Genomic DNA, 21,229 nt, shown 5'->3' with positions numbered 1-21,229 from the left:
GTTCTGGTGCAGGGCTTGGATGCAGGACAAGCGCCAAAGGAGCGTGCTGCTGGTGCGCCATGCAAGCCCAAAGAGCTGACAGCGCTCACCAAAAGTCAAGTTGAAGAGAGCCTGGCAGGTTTTGTGAGTAACAGAATACTGTATGTCTGAAAGTATAGCATTTGGCGTCTTCGTCACATAAAAACACTTTAAGCTTAAGTAACAGAATGATGAGAACACAGGAAGTATTTTTTCAAAGCTGCTTCGGTAAAGCCGTTCTAAATCACCGTGCATGCACATGCAATACTTTTACTGCAGCGCATTATGCGGGCGAGTCCCTCTCAGTGTTAAAATAGCATATGAATTGTGTATTATTAAAAACATCCTTACTGACTAATGTGGTGCAGTGAAAGCATTTTAACCACAAAAAATGAAAATGCGTCTTATGACTCTCTATAACACTGACGTGAACATTTTAATCTGACTAATAAACTAACAAATGTAGCTGTAAAGATAAATGTCATAAATTATATGAAGTAAAGGGAGAATTTTTACCCATTCTTCATGTAATCGAATATAAGCATGAACTAGGCATTAGTAAGTAAGCATAAAATTAAGATACACTAAATTGTACAGTATGTGTTTACACGTACTTTCTGTGTAGGGCTGGTCCATGCTCTGATGTCTTGGGTGACCTTGCAAAGACACAGTTGAAGAGACGAAGTGTCACATTTGTGCAACAGGGAGATTACAGACTTGACATTTCATGTGATGAGTAAATGAAATCTTCCCATTAACATCACTGTTGGTCTTCTCTTCCAGGACGAAGCCAACGGGAGGCACCTCGGCACCTGGTCCCCTGGCTTCCCTGAGCTCAAGGTCCACCACAACTCTTCGCTGAATGGCTCAGAAGTTCAGTGCAGCCTCCTCTTCATGGCTCAAGGCCTGGAGAGGGTCTTGGAGGACCAGAAAAACAACCTGAATCCCACAGACGTTTCCCTTCACAAGAAGCTGTGGGACACCATCTCCAGGGTCAACATGCTTGCGGCTTGTGTGAAGAGTATTCTGGGAGACGAATGCTCCCCGAAGCCATCACCGCCCGCGATGCCTGAGAACGCCTTTGGCAGGAAGCAGTGGGGTCACACTCTGCTGAAGACAGCCAGGCACTATCTGGACTGGCTGCAGCGCATGTTTGTGGATCATATTTCAAAGGTCAAAGGAACGAAACACAAACACAAGGTAACACCTGAGAAGGTATTTGGAGGGGAGTCGATACCACCTGCAGGTTTTAACAAGACGATCTCAGTTTATGACTCTGATAGGGTCCCACTTAATGGCAGCTTTTCTTAAAAATTTCCCTCTGAGGGATTAATAAAGTGTCTGTCTGTCTGTCTGTCTGTCTGTCTGTCTGTCTGTCTGTCTGTCTGTCTGTCTGTCTGTCTGTCTGTCTATCTATCTATCTATCTATCTATCTATCTATCTATCTATCTATCTATCTATCTATCTATCTATCTATCTATCTATCTATCTATCTATCTATCTATCTATCTATCTATCTTAACTTTTGTCAGGATTTGTAAATGCTTGTTCGTCATGCATACACATGCATTTGGTACCTTTACGGTGTCTCACATTTTACTCTGCATGGATAAAGGGGGGACATTTAATGCAAACGGAAGTATTGTCTTCACAGGCGGCTTGCAGGTGATAAAATAGCCTTTCGTATTGCATTTTAAAGCAAAATGTGAAGTCTTTAAAGGTATACTTTGACATTTTGGAGAATTATTAATGCCTTTTCTTGCCTGCTGTAGATGAGAAGGTTGGTACCACTCTCACAGGTATAAACGGTATCAATCATCTCACCTAAATCTCTAAAGAAAGTGCAGATTTCCCAAAATGTCCCACATAAAAGCTTTGTTCTATTAAACTTGATACCTGGCAGCGATTGACACATTCCCGTGTGGCGGTAATTAATCAACATGCCAACCAAGCAAATGAGAAGGGGCTCTAATACATTTCCTAATTACGACAGTTTGTTTTCTCAGCCTTCACGGTGATTAATTGTTTTGCTCTGACCACCTATCCCTTGTGAGCGGGCTGCGCTGCCTGAGGAAGAGTGAGAACCCGATAAGGATCGCCTTCAGAGAGCCACCGGTTTGGACTCCAATCACTGTCCTTCACAGTGAAAACCTGCGGACAGATGGACAGAGCGCTGCGAGGCAGATAAGCCTGTCAGGCTCTCGTCAAAACAATGCAAGAAAACAACACGGTAAAGAAAGATTAATGTGGATCGCGTCCTCCTTAAATTAGGTGATTAATTAATGTTACATTAGATTGTCAATGTTTTATTGTTCTGTACGACCTTCAAAATGAGTCTTCATCACGTTTAAATTTAATAAGGTTTCTGAAATGTTCCATTATTTGGAGAAATTTTCAAATTAACTTTGTGGACAAAAATGTCTTTTATTTTTTTTATTTTGTATTGCACTCATGTTCATCCACTTTTATAATGTTTGGTCATTTTTTTCTTAAATAAAATAAAATGTTTCAAGATATTTTGTCTCATTTGATTATTTTCTCATCATTTTTAAAAACTTTAAAATAGGTTTTTCTTTGGGCCGTCAGCGCTCTTATTTTGATTCGACCAAACACATTCTCTGGTGTTGAACTGAACTTTGGACCTGAAACATAACGGCTTAAACACTGCTGCACGTGTAGACAAACCAACAACACTGTAACCCACGTTGTTTCACAGTCACTTTTATTAAATAGCCGTTTCATATGCATGCACTATACACACAAGTAATGACACATTCTTTGCCGTTTTAAAATATTCAACGAAACAAAACACTTTTTGTAAAATGAAGCCTGTTTTATGACATGACCTTGTTTGAAGCAGATCCTGCTGGATGAGCTGCCTGATGCGTAGACCTGATGATCATCACGGATGAACGTATGAAGCCTTTTGTGCACTTATGAAGTGTAAATAAAATACATATAGCATTTGTCCTTTTTTTCTTTCTTTTTTTTTTGAGGTTGGTCTTGGATGCCTTCATGTCTTTGCCACAGCGATGCAAAGTTGTCCCAGTTAGCGTTTCATTAGATGTCCAGATGAGGACATTTTATTGCTCTTCCTGTCATTTCCTAAACGTTCAACCCTCAGACAGGAAGGAGCTCCGGAGGGCTCTCACCGTAGCAGTACTTCGCTTGAGGGTTTCGGTAGGTGTTCTCATGTTGAACGCTCTGCATGAAAGAGGAAAAAAACAAAAAAACAAAACAAGGGAAGAACAAATTAAATGCAACAAATTAAATGAACGTTATGCATCAAGCTACGTATGAATAGAATTTACTACCGAGACATATCAAACAAGAAAACCACAACAACTGATTTAAATTTGTTTTAAAAACAGCATCTTTTGATGAGAGGTTTTGAACAGATGAAGAAAATAATGACGTGTTTGGAAGATAAATGTGAGCTGATTGTGTGTTTGTCAGTTGTGCGGAGTCCTTCTGTGTTTGCGGTGCCGGGAGACGAGATTGAAGCCAACCATACAAATGAACCACGGTGAATGATTTACATGTTCTCTGAATGTGATCGGTACGTTGTTGTCTTTTCATCACCACACTGGTCGGAGTTTGTTTTGTCTGGGTGCGTGTTCTAGCCGTTGTCCGGTGTATTTGATAACGGTGCGTTGTGATGCGCGGTGGTGCTTTGGAAGTTTGTGAAACCTTTAGAATTACAATTACAAAAGAATAAAATCAGTGTTTTGGAAAAACCAAGTCAAAGTCCTGACCTTAAGAAATGTTGTGGAAGGACCTAAAGCAAACGGTTCATGTGAGAAAACCCTCCAACGTCTCAGAGTTGCAGCGGTTCTGCAGACTAACGGGCTCAAACTCCTCCAAGCTGAAGTGCAGGACTGATCCACAGCAGAAATGTTAAGTTGCAGCGACTGCTTCACAAAGGGGTCCCACCATACAAGTAATGACACTCGTGGAACATTGGATCCTTTTTCTCAGTAAATAAATTACCAAGTGGAATATTTTTCGTCTCATTTGTTCGAATTCTTTTGATCTACTTTTATGACTTGTGTGAAAATCTGATGTTTTAGGTGCAGTAATATAGAAAATTGTAAGAACAACCTTTCAAGCGCCACTGTAGTTTGTTATGGATGGATTGACACATTGTGAAGCTTCTTGTTGATGGAATAAAAAAAAATAGCTGCAGCAAAGCTATCTAGATAGCTTATATATATATATTTATATATATATATATATAAAAGATATAGTTTGTGTATCCATTTGTGATTTTAGAGAAAACAAGCCGATATTTACTGGTGCTAGTTTGTGACATGCAGGACATTCTGGAGACAATTGCAGCGAGTCAAAGTGATACGTTGAAGAAAGTCGTGTCTATCTTCCATCTTGCTGTGACAGCAGTCTGAGAAATACAGCGGGGAATATTATCTGAGCAAAATGTGGACCTCAAGAGATAAGTGAGAGGTGTAGTTACGTATCTGTGGGACAACCAAGTTCACTGTCTATGCTTTGTCTGCCAGATCTGACCGTGTTTACCCATTACATACTTGTGAAGAGGTCCTACACTTGGCCAGGCACAGCTCAAAATGATCCTCCACAGCCGTGAAGAGATTCTGGAAACCTTCAGCTGCACGATTCAGGAAGCGCTCGAGGAGAGGTTGCTGAACAACAGTACACAGATAAGAAAGTGAACTTGTGTAAAACAAACAAGGACAGATTTCAATCTGTTCCGTCGTTCTTCCTTGTTACGGTCACTGCTACGCATAACGTGCTGAATAAAGACTCAACTTTGAGACATATAGCATTTGAGTTCTTGCATTTCACGAGCATCCTCGAAATGCAACGGACCTTATCGGGCTGCAGGCAGCAGGACACGCAGTACTCGTAGATGCTACAGCAGCCGTTGGCCAGGCAGCTTTTACAGATGTACTGCCTGGTGCTGGGAGCGTTGACGTTACAGCAGCTGTTCACCAGCAAGTCTTTCCTCTCGCAGACGTAACCTGTGAACCGTGAACACAGATGAACACCGACCGAAGGCAACAGAACATCCTCAAACAGCCTCGCGGCGGTGAGCGACGGCCGCGCGACTCACCCAGTTCATCTGTGAGCAGCGTCTTGCCCTGGATGGAGTTTCTGCACTGAGTAATCTGTCGGCTGCTGTTGCCCAGGTTGAAACGCACTTTCCAGGGGATGCGATGGTCTGAATCTCTGACTTCTAAGAGCGTACGGTCGCGTATGGTCCGCTCCTCCTGCAGAGTTCACACAAAAGCTCACGAAACGGGCGTCGCAGAACGACGTAGGCCTTAAATAGGCCCACGACGTTCGGGGAAGGTTCAGACGGCACGACGATACAGAAACAGAGAAAAAGGAGCGAGGCTGGAAAACCACGACAATTTGTCCAATAAAAGCGCTTTGATATCAAACTGAATATCTCTGGGGTTGGATTGTCGGGGGAAAAAAACACAAACAAACAAAAATATAGCCGATTTAAAAATGTGGATTTGGGCTGTATGAAATTGTGACATCATTTTTGTTGTTTTATGCTGCGGTGTGAAGAACACGTCGTCCTCTCTTCTCCACACGTTGAAGACCTTCTGTGTCCTCAAGCTGAGCGTCTGTGAATCAGTGACCGAGGCAAATTGCAATAAAACGATATAAATGCAGACTTTAACCACTTGTCGGGGCTTTCAAATAACAATCGTTACTCATTGAACGGTTTATTTTTTCTTGACTAAATTAATAATTGTTTGACTATAAACTGTTTCGAATCGTGAAAGTTTCCCATCAAAGTGACGTCTTCGATTCGGTTCGGTTCGGTTTTGGCCACATCAGAGCATCTCAGGGACGAGACGGAGGGACGTCCTGACAGCATCACAGAGAGGAACCCAACAGGAGCAACAGCTGGAGGACACAAGTCAGAAACGTGCAGCTCCAGAACCACAATGAAGAAAACAACAACAACAACAACAACAACAAAACGTAAATGTGCCGGACAGCCTTTTGGTTTTAGAGGATTTCTCATCAACGTGAAGCAACTTCATTTGTGAGACGAGTCCAAAAAACCCTCCTAAATGTCTGTCCACCCCCCCGAACACGCTCTACGTCACTGGGACACGGTTCCGGTGCCTCCGACTCAGGTGACTTCGTACCTGTTTGAGTGTGCTGGTGAGGAAGTAGATGAGAGACAGGCCGAAGACCACCGCCAGCACCCAGCGCCGCCTCAGTAGCCGCCGCAGCACCATCATCATAGCATGGCTTTCTCAGGGAGCCGCGGGTGTCGGTCCAAAGCGTCCGGAGGACTGGGAGGACCCGGGTGTCGGTCCAAAGCGTCCGGAGGACTGGGAGGACCCGGGTGTCGGTCCAAAGCGTCCGGAGGACCGGGAGGAGGACCCGGGTGTCCGCAGGTGCGTCACTTTACGCAAATACAGGAAACCCAGGAGCGCGGCTGCGGACAGAGACGAGCTAACCCATGCTGCACGCTTCAGCTGCGGACGACATGTGTGTGAGGGGCCGCAGCCGTGACGTCACTCGGCTCGGGCGGCGCTGCACATGCGAGCTAACGCTGCTTCGTTAGCCTGCTAGCCAGCGGTCGTTAGCGTTAGCCTGTCCAACCGATAATAACGTGCCGTCGGCGCGGTTTAGTGACGAAGTTCCGTCTCCTCTGAAGACAACGGTTCGGTAATGTCCAACATAAAGTCTAAAAACAACAACAGCAGCAGCAGCAACGGTGATGTAGTTTTCCAGCGATGTCCGACATCCGCCGTCAGACAAACGAATGTCCGACACCCGGATGTGGTGCGGTGGCACCGAGGACGCTGATTGGCGGGATGCTGCCCTCGGTGATGTCATACAGGAAGTGTTTTGAGCGGAACCTTTCAGCAGCAGCAGGACCAAACCGAGCGAACCGCTTCACGCCAACCATGAACAGAGCTGGAGGGCGGATCACCGGACGGATTCAGGTAAAGGCGTCGCGTTGTTGTGCAGCTCACCGTCTCAGGTGTGAAACGGCCGGTGACCGAGGCTGTCGGCGTGTGTTCACAGGGCCGGACCACGTGGTGGTGAGCGGGATGCCATGCAGAGGAGACACAGCAGCAACACGGATGGCATGCCCTCTGACAGGTGAGGAGGAGGAGGAGCAGCAGGAGGAGCAGGGGGAGCAGGAGGAGCAGGAGGAGCAGGGGGCTGCACGGCGGCTTTCACACAGCTGTATGTCTTTGTGGGTTGTTGCAGACAAATGTACGTGGACAACCCCCGGCCTGCAGTCTGGGACTTGTCCCGGTGGTTTGGGGACAAGTTGTCCTGGATACAGTTGAAAGAAATCCACATGGTGCAGTTCAGGATGATATGTTGGACAATAGTGTGAATCCAACACGGTGGAGACGTGTTGTGACCTCATATATATATATATATATATATATTATAGAGTGAGACCTTGTTATACTGCAGTAGGTTGAGCCTTAAAAGGCACTTTTATGATTTCAACATTTTTGCCAGGAGTGTACTCAAAGTTAAAGTGTAACACTTTCACACAATGAACAAATCGCTGCCTCAGCATGCAGCTTAAAGTACAGTATGCTGTAGCAAAGAAGAACAACATAGTGAGCATAGCCTGTGGAAATACTGGATCATAAAATAACTGCATATATATATATATATATATATATATACATACACACACACCACAGATGCACAGCATTTTTATACCTTGACCCACATATTGACATGATGACGGACATGATTGATTAGCTCTACTTGTCAAAAGTCAAAAGGAGTTCAAAGGCCGTAAAGAAAGAAGTAGGCTGTTGTCATGGGGACGTGTTTGATGTCAATCAAACGCTGCATACTTGGGTCACCCAACGGGAAAAATTGCAAGTCACCACAAAGTCACAAGTTATGCAGAATTCAGCAGAATATGGTGGAAACTGCCAGCCTGAGTATATGAGTCTGATTTACTCTCTGTTGGGAATAGTTTCTAGTCGTTGCATCTTACTGAGCTACGACCTCAGGTTCATTTTGAAAGTCCTGCAGCAGCCTTAAGCACCGACAGCGGTCGCTGGTTGGTCTGCCCTTCAGAGTGGGTGTGCAAACATAAATGCGAAGCAGGTTTCCAGGCTATGATCACAGTGATCAGGCAGAGCCAGACTTGGAAACTACCACAAAGAAGAAGAAATGCAGCCACGACAAAGACGGGAAAACTGCTTATAACTAAACTACCTCTCAGCATTGTCCCACACAAACATCTGTTGTCCCCACATTTGAGTTTGTTTGTATGTCACACTGTCACAAAACATACAGAGTGCTGGTCATAAGTGGACTAGTTTTGAGATGATGTGTCAAACAATAATCAATAAGTTGTGTAGTTTATGTCACGTGTTGACTGTGTACAAGTAGGATGTAGCACAGGCACCTCTAAAGAAACTAGCTTTTCTTACACATTCAAAGAAATCATCTTATAAAATGCCTACATACGGGCTTTATGTATGTTTTTTTTTCCCCATTCAGGAGCCGAAGCCAAACGTTGGGGTCGGAGAGCAGCCTGGATGAGGGTGGTGTGTTCGACTGCATGAAGCCTGACTCGCCCGCTTCACCCCAGCAGATCTTCTCCGGCCTGGTGGGCGTCCCCTCCGGCTCCGTCTCCTCTGCCCAGTTCCAGGCTGCCGGCTTAGTCTTGGGCACCCCCCCCGAAGTTTTCATCCAGATGACCGCATCGTCCAGAGAAGAGGGGGGCCCCCATCGCACGGAGGGTGGGCCGTTTCTCCCTCGGCCACCCCAGCACCACCATCACCACCACCACCACTTCCACCACCAGCCCCTGCAGCACAGGACCTCCTCTCTGCTGCAGCAGGCGACCACGGCGGCCGGCTCAGAGAGGCACAGCTCCAGGGAGGAGGGTCAGGAGGACCAGTCCACCCCGGCTCCTGCTCTGTCGGAGTTGAAGGCGGTGGTCACCTGGCTGCAGAGGGGCTTCCCCTTCATCCTCATTCTGCTGGCTAAAGTCTGCTTTCAGCATAAACTAGGTATCCCAGCTTGTGGAGTAAAAGTGCTGCTAACACTCTCTTATAGTTCACTACTTGCACCGAAGTCTCAGCAGCAGCGTGAGGTCTTGTTTGGTGATGATGTTGCACCTCTTTCTTGCAGGTATTGCTGTGTGTGTGGGGATGGCCAGCACATTTGCGTATGCCAATTCCACGTTCAGGCACCAAGTGTCATTACGGGTAAAAAAAAAACTAACTACATTATATCCAAATCTAAGTCTTTGATCAGAGTCCGACTAAGCTTTTCACACATTCCTTTAACAAAGGTTACGGCAGTTGTTATTTCTTATTTATCTTATTGGAAACAAATCCTATGAAAAGGCCAAAATCAGCAATGTGTTCAGTCTCTCAATAATGACCAACTATACTGTCTGGACAATTCATTCTTACTAAATATGGGAACCTGTAAAATGGGTTGAATCTCAGCACATTTTAGATCTATATATATATCTAAATATAAATAATGTGGGTTTTAATAAATGTAAATCAAACAGGAGTAACTGGTGGATTCGTTGGGGACTGTTTTTAGTTGTGGATTAGTTCCATCAGTGCACAAGTTTAAGGACACATCACTGAGTCTAATGATTTGTCTTGATTGGTGTACTTTTAAGGTTCGACACTGCAGGCAAAAGCATTATTTTTCTAGTTTGCATTTGTCAGTTTTGAGATTTTGGGCTGTTTTACTTCCATAATTTTTCTCTTTTCAGAACAAAGAAGCAAACTTCCAAAATACGTATTTAGGTGTCTATTTTAATACACTTTGTGTATTTGTGCCTGTAGATTTCTCTTAAATTCACTAAAAGTTAGCAAAAATGAAATATGAGTCAGACTATGAATGATATATGAACACCTTTGGAAAAAAACCTTTAACTCTAAATATGTTCTCAAAATGAAACAAGAGTTTTGTGTTTGAAATGTATTTTAATGTTGCAAAAATAGTTGTGTGTGTCTCTTTATGTAACCAGGAGGAACGCTCTGTATTTGTTGCTCTGTGGATCATCGTGTTCCTTGGAGGGAATGTAGTTTATATTTACTACACATTTAGTCATGAGGAGCTGCACAACAGGTAGTGTACCAGCGCATGCTTTTTTTTTTTTTTTTTTTTTATAGTAGGTGTGTGTTTCTTTGCCTGCCATCTTATGTTTTGGATTTATTTTATATTTGTGTGTTTTCATTCATTTTGTGTTGTGTAAGCCATTTTTTATGTTTACCTCCATTTCCTTTTAGGGTCTGTTCCTGTTCTTGTCTGGTCTTGTTTTGTGAGTATTTCTTTTATTTTATTATTTTGTTTCCACATTAAACATGTTTCCTTCATGTTCCTCGTCATTCTACCATCCTCAGTAAAAGCACCAGATCATCCTAATAACAAGTCATCGAGATCTTTGTTGTTGTTGTTTTCTTTTTCCTCCAGCCTCATATTTGCCAAGCCCAACCTCAACAGCTTTGACTTCTTTGAACTGATCTGGGCAGTGGGCATCACTGACTTTGTACTTAAATTCGTCACCATCGGCCTGAAATGCTTCGTCCTCTTTCTGCCCAAGATTCTCCTGGCCTTCAAATCCAGGGTAAGAAATCCACATTCTTTCCGCTGATCTTCTCTTTTCATCTACAGAAGACACGTGATTCTATTCATTTCTTTTTCATGGGACACACTATATATATCACAACATATATATCCATGAATTATAACTGTGACCATCACTATAAATTTAAAGGTCCCACGTTGTCTACATTCAGATTTCCATTTATTGTCATGAAGCTGGTTTAGGTGACATAAATATTGTGAAAGTTTCAAAACGCTCAGTCCACAGAGAAATGCACACAGTTCGTGATGTCACGGACTCACGCTCACGCCATCAGGAAAAGAAAACAGTTTTCTTTTAAGTCACTCTTAAAAACGCACTATTTTAGACTTGCCTTTTGTTGACTTTTTTTCATTGATTGACTGTCTGTTTTTTTTTTTGTCCGTTTTATTTCTGTTGTATTTTATCATTATATTTTATACTGTCGCATTTTGTGTGTGAAATTTAAAGCGCTTCGTAACTTGTTTTTGAAAAGCGCTATAGAAATAAAGTTATTATTATTATTATTATTATTATTATTATTATTATTATTATTATTATTATCAGTCTGCCCTCAGCACGGCCCACAGTCCAAACTTTTGTGCTGAAGAAAACACAAGCGGTCGATCCGTCGCAGAGCTATCAAGCTATAAGACAGAAGTAAACCTGCATTCGAGCTGGGTGTGTGTCACTCAGCAAAGAGTCCGGCAATCAGAAGAGACGGTACTTGATATCAATAAGCCTGAAAAACAGACACACAAAATGGCCACGTGTTGTTGGAGCTCCAGGGGAAAGCTTAACAGAGATGTTTTTGGTACTTAAAATGGCAAAAATGTAATCTTATTGATATCAAGACTAAATAGAACACCAGAAACGGGTCAAATATGGGACCTTTAATGATGTCAACAAACAGTTATCATGCTGTTGTAATAGACTTACCTTTTATGTGTAGCGCTGAGATGATTGATAGATTTTTGAAGTTGATTAATGATTTGAAATGATTAAGTTAAAATGAAAAGAAAAAACTGATTACCACTTATTAAACAACAATTAATTGTAAATCAAATTATTTCCTTTTTCATACATTTTAAGGACAAGTAAACAATTAACAGTTATATTAATTTATAAAGAAAATTATTAATGGCAACTATAATTGTGAGGATTTATGCTTCAAACACATTAATAAAAAGTTAAAATCAGATAAATATCGTATTAAAAACATGTAAGCAAAGTATACACATCTGCCAAACTGCCATATTCAAGCTTATCTGCAATGCGGCTGAGACGATGTTGAGTTACGGAAAGCTCATTCAAAGTTGTAAAACTTAGTTCATGATTTGGAGAAAGAAAACTGGCCAAACTCTGATGAAATACTCCACTGAGTGAAGAAAGTGCTGAAGGGTCACAGTGTGAAACTGTTTTGTATTCATAAGGTTTTAAATGGTGCTCCTTAGGTGAGCCTTGTGCATGTGGGTGTCTGCTCGCGTGGTTCTTCTGGCCTGAGGCAACGGAATATGTCTGCAAATACACACGCACACACACACACACACACACACACACACACACACACACACACACACACACACACACACACACACACACACACACACACACACTGATTTCCATACAGGTACAGCTCATATTCCCGGTCTGTGTTTGTGTGTTAGATGGGAGGAGGAGGAGGAGGAGGGTGGGGGGAAGGGAGGGAGGGGCGGGGGAGGGGGGTTTACAAAGTATTAGGATTAAATTTTCCACTGATAAACAAACCCAGAGGCCTATCGGAACCACACCAGCAAGCAACTGAGCTCATTTGCCCTCAAGGGGTTTGCAGGGGTGAGGTCATCCCTCCCTGGAGCTGGACCATTACCTGTATCCTCCGCTCACACACACACACGCACACACACGCACACACACACACACACGCACGCGCACACACACACACACACACACACACACACACACACACACACACACACACACACACACACACACACACACACAGATGTACAGGATCTGACAGCTTTGATGGGACACATGTTGAGTTTTAGGGAATCCCAGATTGTATCATTATTTCTTATTCTGCTCATGGAGACCAAACAGTCCTGCCTTTTCTGAGCCCCATGAAGTCCCATAATCGGCCTTTGAAGTTCATTACTGCACCGAGCCGCGGACACTAATGATCCAACATGATCACTGAGTCTGCAGGTAACAGCAGGCACGCATTCACAAGTTCCATGACAGCTTTGTTTTAACGCCTCAGATCTCCTGCTTGTGTGTGAATCTTAATAACTGTGTGGTGTCTCAACTTTTTGGGTATTTTCATTCTTATGCCAAATTTGTTTTTGGTTATCCAGTAGCTCTTAAATTCAGTGTTGCTGATATGGATTTGGAATTTATTTTTGCTCTGATAATTTTGTAAACGTGTGTTGTGTTTGCCTCCAGCAGGATTTAATGTGAAGACTTTCTGTAGCTGTGGGAAATAATTCAAATAGGAGCATCGGTCAAAAGTTGAGAAGTAATGCAAGATTTCATGATTCTTTTTGCAGTTGATTAGGATTTTAATTTAATTGTTTGACTAACGAGGTAGGACAAGATTGTGCAGTGGTTAGCAGTGTTGCCTCGCAGCAAGAAGCGTCTCGTTTTGACCCTGCTGGTCGGCTGGAGCCTTTCTGATTGGAATTTGTGCGTTTTCACTGTCTGAGGGTTTTCTCAGGATGCTCCGACTTCCTCCTACAGTCCAAAGAAATGCCTGTTCGTTGGGTAATTATATGTTAATTTGGGGTTCTAATTTGGCCAGAGGTGTGAATGTGAGTGTTTGTCTTTTTGTGACTGGTGACATGCCCTGGTTGTATCCCGCCTTCACCCAAAGTCAGCTGGGACAGGCTGACAGAGACCCTGCACAGGACACAGCGGGTATAGATAATAGATGGATTCTAAATGTCAAATGAAAGTTTGACTAATTTATTATTTGTTTTTCAAAAATTGTTGTAAGATAATGACAAAAAAAATAGATAAATAATAGATAAGAATAGATAAATATAAAGTTACAAACTCTTAGATTTTATATTTGTGGATTGTGATTATTTTCTACAAATCCACCTGTATTCTTTGTGATGAAGTTGCATGTCACCGAGTGACGTCCGTGATATGTTTGTAGTAGTTTGTGGACAACAGTGGAGCCCGAAGGCAGAGACGAATTGCTAATCAATGTTTGGACACATTCATTGCTGGTCTTTTCATGGGATTTGTTGACCACAATTAAAATGTCCAACCTCATCCTTTAAAGTCATAACGCAATTAAATTTGAATAGAGTGTTTGGAATAAGTAGTAGTACAAATTACACTAATTTTATTCGAAAGATATGTATTCGGTACATTTGTTTGTCCTCCAGTGTGTTTTAATGAGTCAGAAAAGTCAAAAAATGTTGTTTGTTTACAACAAAAACAGCTTTAAAAGAAAATCCATGGAGAAAGAAAAAGCTGGTTTGGTTGACCAATCGTTTCTGGGTATCGAAGCAGACACAAATTGCGGCCATAACAATTTAAAACCAAAATACATATCCCCGCACACGTAGTCCCAAACTAAATGAATAAAATGCAATAATACCAGGCCTGCAGATTAGAATGTAAAGTAATAAATAAGCAGGGACCTACTCAAACATAGCCTGCAGTGGGGCTTACTCCGACTGACTGGCTCGTGTCCAAACTTTTAAATTTGACAGTTTTTGCGTGGGCGTGATGGGCACCGTGGGATACGAGGCTGCGGGGACAATAAGGAAGATGAATTAGCAGTTAGCAGAAGTCTTCCTCCCCTACCAACCGGGCTGCTCCTGCCTCTTTACCCACAGTCATCAATCTTTGTCGGCCACCATCCAGGAAGTCATTATGCAAGCAGGGATGCCTCGGGGGCCACCTGGGAATCAACTTTGCCTTCATTTCGGTCGCCTCTGTTTTTGAACTGTCCCCAATTCACTCAAAGCACACTTTGTTACAGAGGGGGCAGAAGTCGATTTCTTCTCTGTGATTACGGAGGGGAGGGTCCTTTAAAGACAGCTAGCGAGCCCCCATAGGGCCGGACTTAATGTGGGCACTGGGTAGCAGGTGGAGAGAGCCGCTGCCAGTTTCCCTTGCAGTGTGGGGAAATTGCCTGTACCGCTGTGAAACTGCGGAGATCTGGATGGCGGCCATGTTTGGGCTGGAGGCATGCTGTTTTAAGCTTTTAATACCACACTGCTCTTGACTAGATAGAAGAGTGCCTCGAAGCTGCTGAGCTCTTTGTGCTTTTTGGGCAGTTAGTGAGTGGATCAAAGAAAGAATACATATTGTCTCAATACTGTGTTTGTTTTTTTTAAAATATATTTTTATATATTTTATATATTTATATAAAATTTCAACTATATATATACAAGTTGAAACTTGGTTTTTTTTCTGTTTCTTTTTCAGAAATGCTGACTTTTACACATTCACAATGGCACCACCAGTCGCTGCCATCTGCTTCAAAGTTTGATTCAAAGGAAAGCCTGTAGTTTGTAATGTTGTGTGTTTGTCCAGGGTAAGTTCTACCTGCTGATCGAGGAGCTGAGCCAGCTGTTTCGGGCCCTGGTGCCCGTCCAGTTGTGGTACAAGTACATCATGGGAGAAGACCCCTCAAACAGTTACTTCCTGGGAGCTACACTCATCATCATCTACAGCCTCTGCAAGGTATTCATCTCCCAGGAGCAGAATATTTTGCAAACATCACTGGTGTTTTTGTACTTTAGTTTTGGTGTTTCAGACTTCCTTTTAGACTTAAGGCCTTTGCACACCTGGACACGAAAATCTAAAGTATTCACACTGGCAACAATATGAATTGGAAAGAAAAAGGTTTGACTAACATTCATGTTGGCTCATTCGTCAAAAAAAATGTTGGATTCAGCTTCATCCAGCGATGATCTTCCTGCTCCTCCTCACTCGACAAAAAGAAGAGAGATTTTTGGTACATTAGCCAAACCTGCTGTGACACCTCAGCCTGCTTCCAACATGACCTCACAATATCCTGACAGCCTGGTGGCTCTGTGATGCTCCACGCGTTGTCCTCGAGGTCATTGCCTTTGTAAACTTTGTCCCCTTTGTCGTGAAATACCGAGTGGCTGCAGACACAATGACGTCGTTCCATTTCCACACAACACCTAATATTCATGTCCTAAGTGAGAATACTCATTACAAAAACAGTTCAAAACAAATATATTATTGTGTAAATTATTGCACAAAGAAAATGCCCCCAGTATGTAAAGACCTTTACTTTTATTCTTGTTCCTGGGTATTTGTAAATAATTTAATCATGATGGAGCAAAGTTGATGGGAATCCAGTCATTACGTTTCCTGATAAGTATTGATCAGTGGGGAATTTTCACGAGAGGGAATCTGGATGAAAAATTTGGTTATCAAAATTGTCAGGAATCATCTTTTCAGGATTCTGCTCAACCATGAGGCCCAGCAGTCATGCAGATCTCTTTCTCTGGAATCGGTGTAACAAGCTTACAGACAGGCGGTCTTAGTGACTTTGACAAGCCAAGATGTGCAGCAGTAATCACTAATTAATCTGTTTTTATCCACCAAGTAGATTCAGTAGTCTGATATGATTGTGGAAAGAAAAACATACAAGTCAGTAATTAGGTCTGGTATTTCTAAAAGGAGAAAGTTACTGTCTCTGCCAGTTTGAGAAAAGCTGGAGGATGTGCTCAGAAAAAAACAAAAACATATTTCATGTTTATTCTCCTGGATTAGAAAAAACCTTTAGGTCTGAATTTTGAAAAATGTTGGTTTTGGGCTGTCAGATTGGCACATTATTATTTTAACAAGAATAGATGTTGAAAAGAGAAATGACTGGCTTAGGGGAATGAGAGAAGGAGGCAGGAAACTGGCAGTCAGTGTTCACAGTAAATTCACCTCATAAGAGACTCATGAATTCCAGACTTGTCAGTTTCAGATTGGTCACAACATTGTGAAACTAAGTGGAACTCAAATGAATGAATCTCTGGATGATGCAAACATCATCTACACACTGAGGTTATTATTGTCATGGACTGTGCAATACAGTGGGTACGGAAAGTATTCAGACCCCTTTACATTTTTCACTCTTTGTTTCATTGCAGCCATTTGCTAAAATCAAAAAAGTTCATGTTATTTCTCATTAATGTACACTCAGCACCCCATCTTGACAGAAAAAAATAGAAATGTAGAAATTTGTGCAAATTTATTAAAAAAGAAAAACTGAAATATCACATGGTCATAAGTATTCAGACCCTTTGCTGTGACACTCATATTTAACTCACATGCTGTCCATTTCTTCTGATCCTCCTTGAGATGGTTCTACTCCTTCATTGGAGTCCAGCTGTGTTTAATTAAACTGATTGGACTCGATTAGGAAAGGCACACACCTGTCTATATAAGACCTTACAGCTCACAGTGCATGTCAGAGCAAATGAGAATCATGAGGTTGAAGGAACTGTCCAAGGAGCTCAGAGACAGAATTGTGGCAAGGCACAGATCTGGCCAAGGTTACAAAATAATTTCTGCAGCACTCAAGGTTCCTAAGAGCACAGTGGCCTCCATAATCCTTAAATGGAAGAAGTTTGGGACGACCAGAACTCTTCCTAGACCTGGTCGTCCAGCCAAACTGAGCAATCGTGGGAGAAGAGCCTTGGTGAGAGAGGTAAAGAAGAACCCAAAGATCACTGTGGCTGAGCTCCAGAGATGCAGTAGGGAGATGGGAGAAAGTTCCACAAAGTCAACTATCACTGCAGCCCTCCACCAGTCGGGGCTTTATGGCAGAGTGGCCCGACGGAAGCCTCTCCTCAGTGCAAGACATATGAAAGCCCGCATAGAGTTTGCCAAAAAACACATGAAGGACTCCCAGACTATGAGAAATAAGATTCTCTGGTCTGATGAGACCAAGATTGAACTTTTTGGCGTTAATTCTAAGCGGTATGTGTGGAGAAAACCAGGCACTGCTCATCACCTGCCCAATACAATCCCAACAGTGAAACATGGTGGTGGCAGCATCATGCTATGGGGGTGTTTTTCAGCTGCAGGGACAGGACGACCGGTTGCAATTGAAGGAAAGATGAATGCGGCCAACTACAGAGATATTCTGGAAGAAAACCTCTTCCAGAGTGCTCTGGACCTCAGACTGGGCCGAAGGTTCACCTTCCAACAAGACAATGACCCGAAGCACACAGCTAAAATAACAAAGGAGTGGCTTCGGAACAACTCTGTGACCATTCTTGACTGGCCCAGCCAGAGCCCTGACCTAAACCCAATTGAGCATCTCTGCAGAGACCTGAAAATGTCTGTCCACCAACGTTCACCATCCAACCTGACGGAACTGGAGAGGATCTGCAAGGAAGAATGGCAGAGGATCCCCAAATCCAGGTGTGAAAAGCTTGTTGCATCATTTCCAAGAAGACTCATGGCTGTACGAGCTCAAAAGGGTGCTTCTACTCAATACTGAGCAAAGGGTCTGAATACTTATGACCATGTGATATTTCAGTTTTTCTTTTTTAATAAATTTGCACAAATTTCTACATTTCTGTTTTTTTCTGTCAAGATGGGGTGCTGAGTGTACATTAATGAGAAATAAAATGAACTTTTTTGATTTTAGCAAATGGCTGCAATGAAACAAAGAGTGAAATACTTTCACTGTATGTGTGTGGATAATTATAGTCCAGGCTTCTGTTAATGTAGCAGTGATTCAACAGTTGAAGTTGATGTTATTGGTTTGTTCAGCTGAATTGGGTGGACCGTTTCCTGCATGCATGCACTGAGGAGCAGGCCATGTCAGCAGAGTTTCAGTATTAGAGTGTGCTGATGTGCGTCTGGGTTTGAGTCAATGCCGTTATGCTTCTCTGTCATGCAGTTAAACAACTGTGGACCAGTTCAGTAAAGTTTAGAGAAACAAAAGCGTGTTGGTCATTATACCAAGATAGCAGTAAGTGGAGGAAGTTATAAGGTTCCACTTCCAGTTTTTAGGTAACGACAACAATTAGCAAGAAGTAAAAAAATGACAAAACCAGTAAAAAGCACACGCACAGCATTGATCAGTTTGTGATTACGTCATTGTATACAAAAACAATGACATGACGGTCGTTATTTTGTTAAGTGACGTCTTCTTAAAGGGACAGCGTGTAGGATTTAGTGCGAGCTATTGGAAGAAATGTAATATAATATTCATAGTTGGCGTATAATCACCTGAAACTAAGAATCTGTGTGTTTTCATTAAGTTAGAATTCATTCATATGTAAACAGGGAGCGGTTGCTTTAACACAGAGCCCGCCATGTTTCTACAGTAGCCCAGACAGACGACTCTAGAGAGGGTGACAACCTCACCACTACATGACAGTGAATCCAACACTGCTCTTTTAAAGTGTGTGCAACTCGAGTGCTGATGTTGATTAAATTACGTAGCTTGGAATACTTGCTCATGAAGGTTGTAGCTTCCCCTGCTCCATGCATGTAACAGTGCTGCGGTGTGTTTGTGCTCAACAGGAGCAGTCTCTGAATTCTTGACGCTCCCTCGTAAAAGTTCTGCTGAGTTTAGGTTTTAGCCGTGCTGGTGCCGTGGCGCCGAGGATTTCAGTACCAGCTCCGGGTCTGTCTTCTCGTTCCTTGGAGTTGGCCTCGGTTCCTTCAGGTCTAAGATATCCAATACTTACCTACAAAACTAAAGACAGTCCCATCAACCTCATAGCTAACTAAGATGGGAAACGTGGGGGATCTATCTGTTAAACATGATCTAAACATTAGCAGTGGGAGCATGTTAGCAAGCTGATGGTAGTATTTTAGTCAAAGCAGAACTGCACCTAAACGCAGCCTTTCAGATCTGTCGGCATGGCTTTAACCTGCTGTGATACAAAATGTGTGTGTTGAGTATAAATTGTTCACACAAGAGAACAGCTGGTTTGGGTGGAGCTCAGCTGTGTGAATGCATGTCACTAAACACGAGTAGCTCTCGGACACTTTGATTTCGTCGAAGTAGCTTAGAGGGAAAAAAGGTGGGAGACCCTTGATATAGACTCTTGATATAGAGATATAGAACAGGAAGCTTGCGAGCAGCTGTCGTTGTCATTCTCATAAAAACAGATTGTTCTTTGTCCTTTTTGATTTGCAGTCCTTTGACATCTGCGGACGTGTATCTGCAATACGCAAGGCCCTGGTCATGCTCTGCAGCTCCCAGGTCAGGTTCAAATAAATGTTACATTTTTCAGGTCAGTCCTGTAAATTTCACTCTTTTTCATTTGTTTTTCTTTTCTTGTGTCATCCAGAGTTACGGCGTGAGAGCTGGCAGTCAGCAGTGCAGCGAGGCGGGCGATGTTTGTGCTATTTGTCAGGCTGATTTCAGAGACCCCGTCGCCCTCCTCTGTCAGGTAAGGACTCGGTAAACCGCCAAGAGGAAGCTTGAACTGCAGAAAGGATTTTAAAGTAACTTGTATGGATTTAAAGGCAAAGCAGTGGTTTACTCCCAGCCGTGCATTTTGCGCCTCTCTTGTCATGAAAATAAAGCGTGCATCACACACGGTGTCCCCCTGCAGCACGTGTTCTGCGAGGACTGCCTGTGTTTGTGGTTCGACCGCGAGAGAACGTGTCCTCTGTGCCGCTCCACCGTCATCGAGACCCTGCGCTGCTGGAAGGACGGCACCACCTCCGCTCACTTCCAGATCTACTGAGCTCCCGACGGCACCTCGAACGCAGCCGCACGGGCGCGACTGTGGAGTTAGACACATGCTGTGTCATCTTCTTTCTGTAAAGGCTAGCGCGGCGATTACGTATCATTGCAGCAACCCATAATGCGCAGGGTGCTTTTAATTTGAAAAGGCAAGAAGGGAACATGTGAAAATCCCAATAATTTCATATGAAGCTTTAGGCAGAGGCCACATGCATAAACATAATTAAAGACGCATCAAGCGGGACTGTTGTGATACAGTTCCATTTTGTACACTTGGCCAATGTTGTACACGGAAAATAACAGTTCAGTCACATGATAAAATACTTTGATTTACTGAGTTGATGATGTAAAAAGTCGCGTTCACTGTATTGTTTGTATTCTTTTTGATTTTATTATGGATGTTGTTTTTGGTTTTTATTTAATTATCTTGATATTCACCCTTTGAACAAAATGAAATCGGTCTGAATGATTGGAAGTAGAAAATCAGTTCAAGCATTTGTACCGTCTGTAGGTAGAAACAGTTTTTGCTGAGTAAAGTTATTTAGATATTGAGTACTGAACGTAAAGTGGTGTGCGACTATAAACAGTGCATTATACTGTATATTTGTTTATGGTGTAGGCCGGCACAATAATCATAACATTTTGTAGATTTGTGTCAAGTGTGGTGCAGTTACATTTTCTTTATATTCATTGAATACAAATTTAATAATCTTCCATATTGCAAATTTCATACCATTATTCCCTCTTTATAATGTTACTATGAATTGGCTCATGTAGTATATTTTATTCTGGGTTTGCTTATTTGACACATTGGTGCAAAATGTGCTGTGCAGTGCAACCATTTGTTGGTTTTCAATTAAAGCACTTTAGCTCACTTTACCAATCATGTTTCAAGTCTGAATGCAATGACACCT

General features: G+C 42.6%; 2 protein-coding genes across 3 annotated transcripts; one reads left to right on the top strand and one right to left on the bottom strand.

Annotated features, from left to right (window-relative positions):
- Window positions 1-2,723: 2,723 nt before the first annotated feature.
- spring1 (SREBF pathway regulator in golgi 1) lies at window positions 2,724-6,287 on the bottom strand. Its single transcript, XM_069716372.1, has 5 exons — window positions 6,165-6,287; window positions 5,108-5,264; window positions 4,864-5,015; window positions 4,563-4,676; window positions 2,724-3,222 (listed from the first exon to the last, which is right to left on the bottom strand). The coding sequence occupies exons 1-5, from the start codon at window positions 6,261-6,263 to the stop codon at window positions 3,139-3,141; spliced, it is 606 nt and encodes a 201-aa protein (XP_069572473.1). The 5' UTR covers window positions 6,264-6,287; the 3' UTR covers window positions 2,724-3,138.
- rnft2 (ring finger protein, transmembrane 2) lies at window positions 6,265-21,194 on the top strand. 2 transcript variants are annotated; one of them, XM_069716369.1, is made up of 11 exons: window positions 6,265-6,334; window positions 6,400-6,974; window positions 7,057-7,134; window positions 8,518-9,032; window positions 9,154-9,230; window positions 10,016-10,116; window positions 10,462-10,615; window positions 15,164-15,313; window positions 19,761-19,826; window positions 19,915-20,016; window positions 20,182-21,194. In XM_069716369.1, the coding sequence occupies exons 3-11, from the start codon at window positions 7,088-7,090 to the stop codon at window positions 20,314-20,316; spliced, it is 1,347 nt and encodes a 448-aa protein (XP_069572470.1). In that variant the 5' UTR covers window positions 6,265-6,334; window positions 6,400-6,974; window positions 7,057-7,087; the 3' UTR covers window positions 20,317-21,194. The 2 variants fall into 2 exon arrangements, with proteins under 2 accessions (XP_069572470.1, XP_069572471.1); XM_069716370.1 differs by lacking the exon at window positions 19,761-19,826.
- Window positions 21,195-21,229: the final 35 nt, after the last annotated feature.

The sequence above is a fragment of the Brachyistius frenatus genome, unplaced genomic scaffold (genome assembly GCF_029030835.1).
Source record: "Brachyistius frenatus isolate BFR_SWC_R1_liver_20210118 unplaced genomic scaffold, ASM2903083v1 Contig_156, whole genome shotgun sequence".
In the NCBI taxonomy this organism is placed as follows: domain Eukaryota; kingdom Metazoa; phylum Chordata; class Actinopteri; family Embiotocidae; genus Brachyistius; species Brachyistius frenatus.
Note: the sequence above shows the minus strand (reverse complement) of the source record. Positions and strands in the feature narration are given on the sequence as shown.

Excerpts from the sequence above, each read along its gene's own strand:
- spring1 (XM_069716372.1), bottom strand. The coding sequence starts at position 6,263 with ATGATGATGGTGCTGCGGCGGCTACTGAGGCGGCGCTGGGTGCTGGCG. Across the intron at positions 5,265-6,164 it reads TCACCAGCACACTCAAACAG|GAGGAGCGGACCATACGCGA; the intron begins GTACGAAGTCAC and ends TGAACTCTGCAG. Across the intron at positions 3,223-4,562 it reads AGTGTAGGACCTCTTCACAA|AGCGTTCAACATGAGAACAC; the intron begins GTATGTAATGGG and ends TCTTTCATGCAG.
- rnft2 (XM_069716369.1), top strand. The coding sequence starts at position 7,088 with ATGCAGAGGAGACACAGCAGCAACACGGATGGCATGCCCTCTGACAG. Across the intron at positions 9,231-10,015 it reads GGCACCAAGTGTCATTACGG|GAGGAACGCTCTGTATTTGT; the intron begins GTAAAAAAAAAA and ends TTATGTAACCAG. Across the intron at positions 10,616-15,163 it reads TCCTGGCCTTCAAATCCAGG|GGTAAGTTCTACCTGCTGAT; the intron begins GTAAGAAATCCA and ends GTGTTTGTCCAG.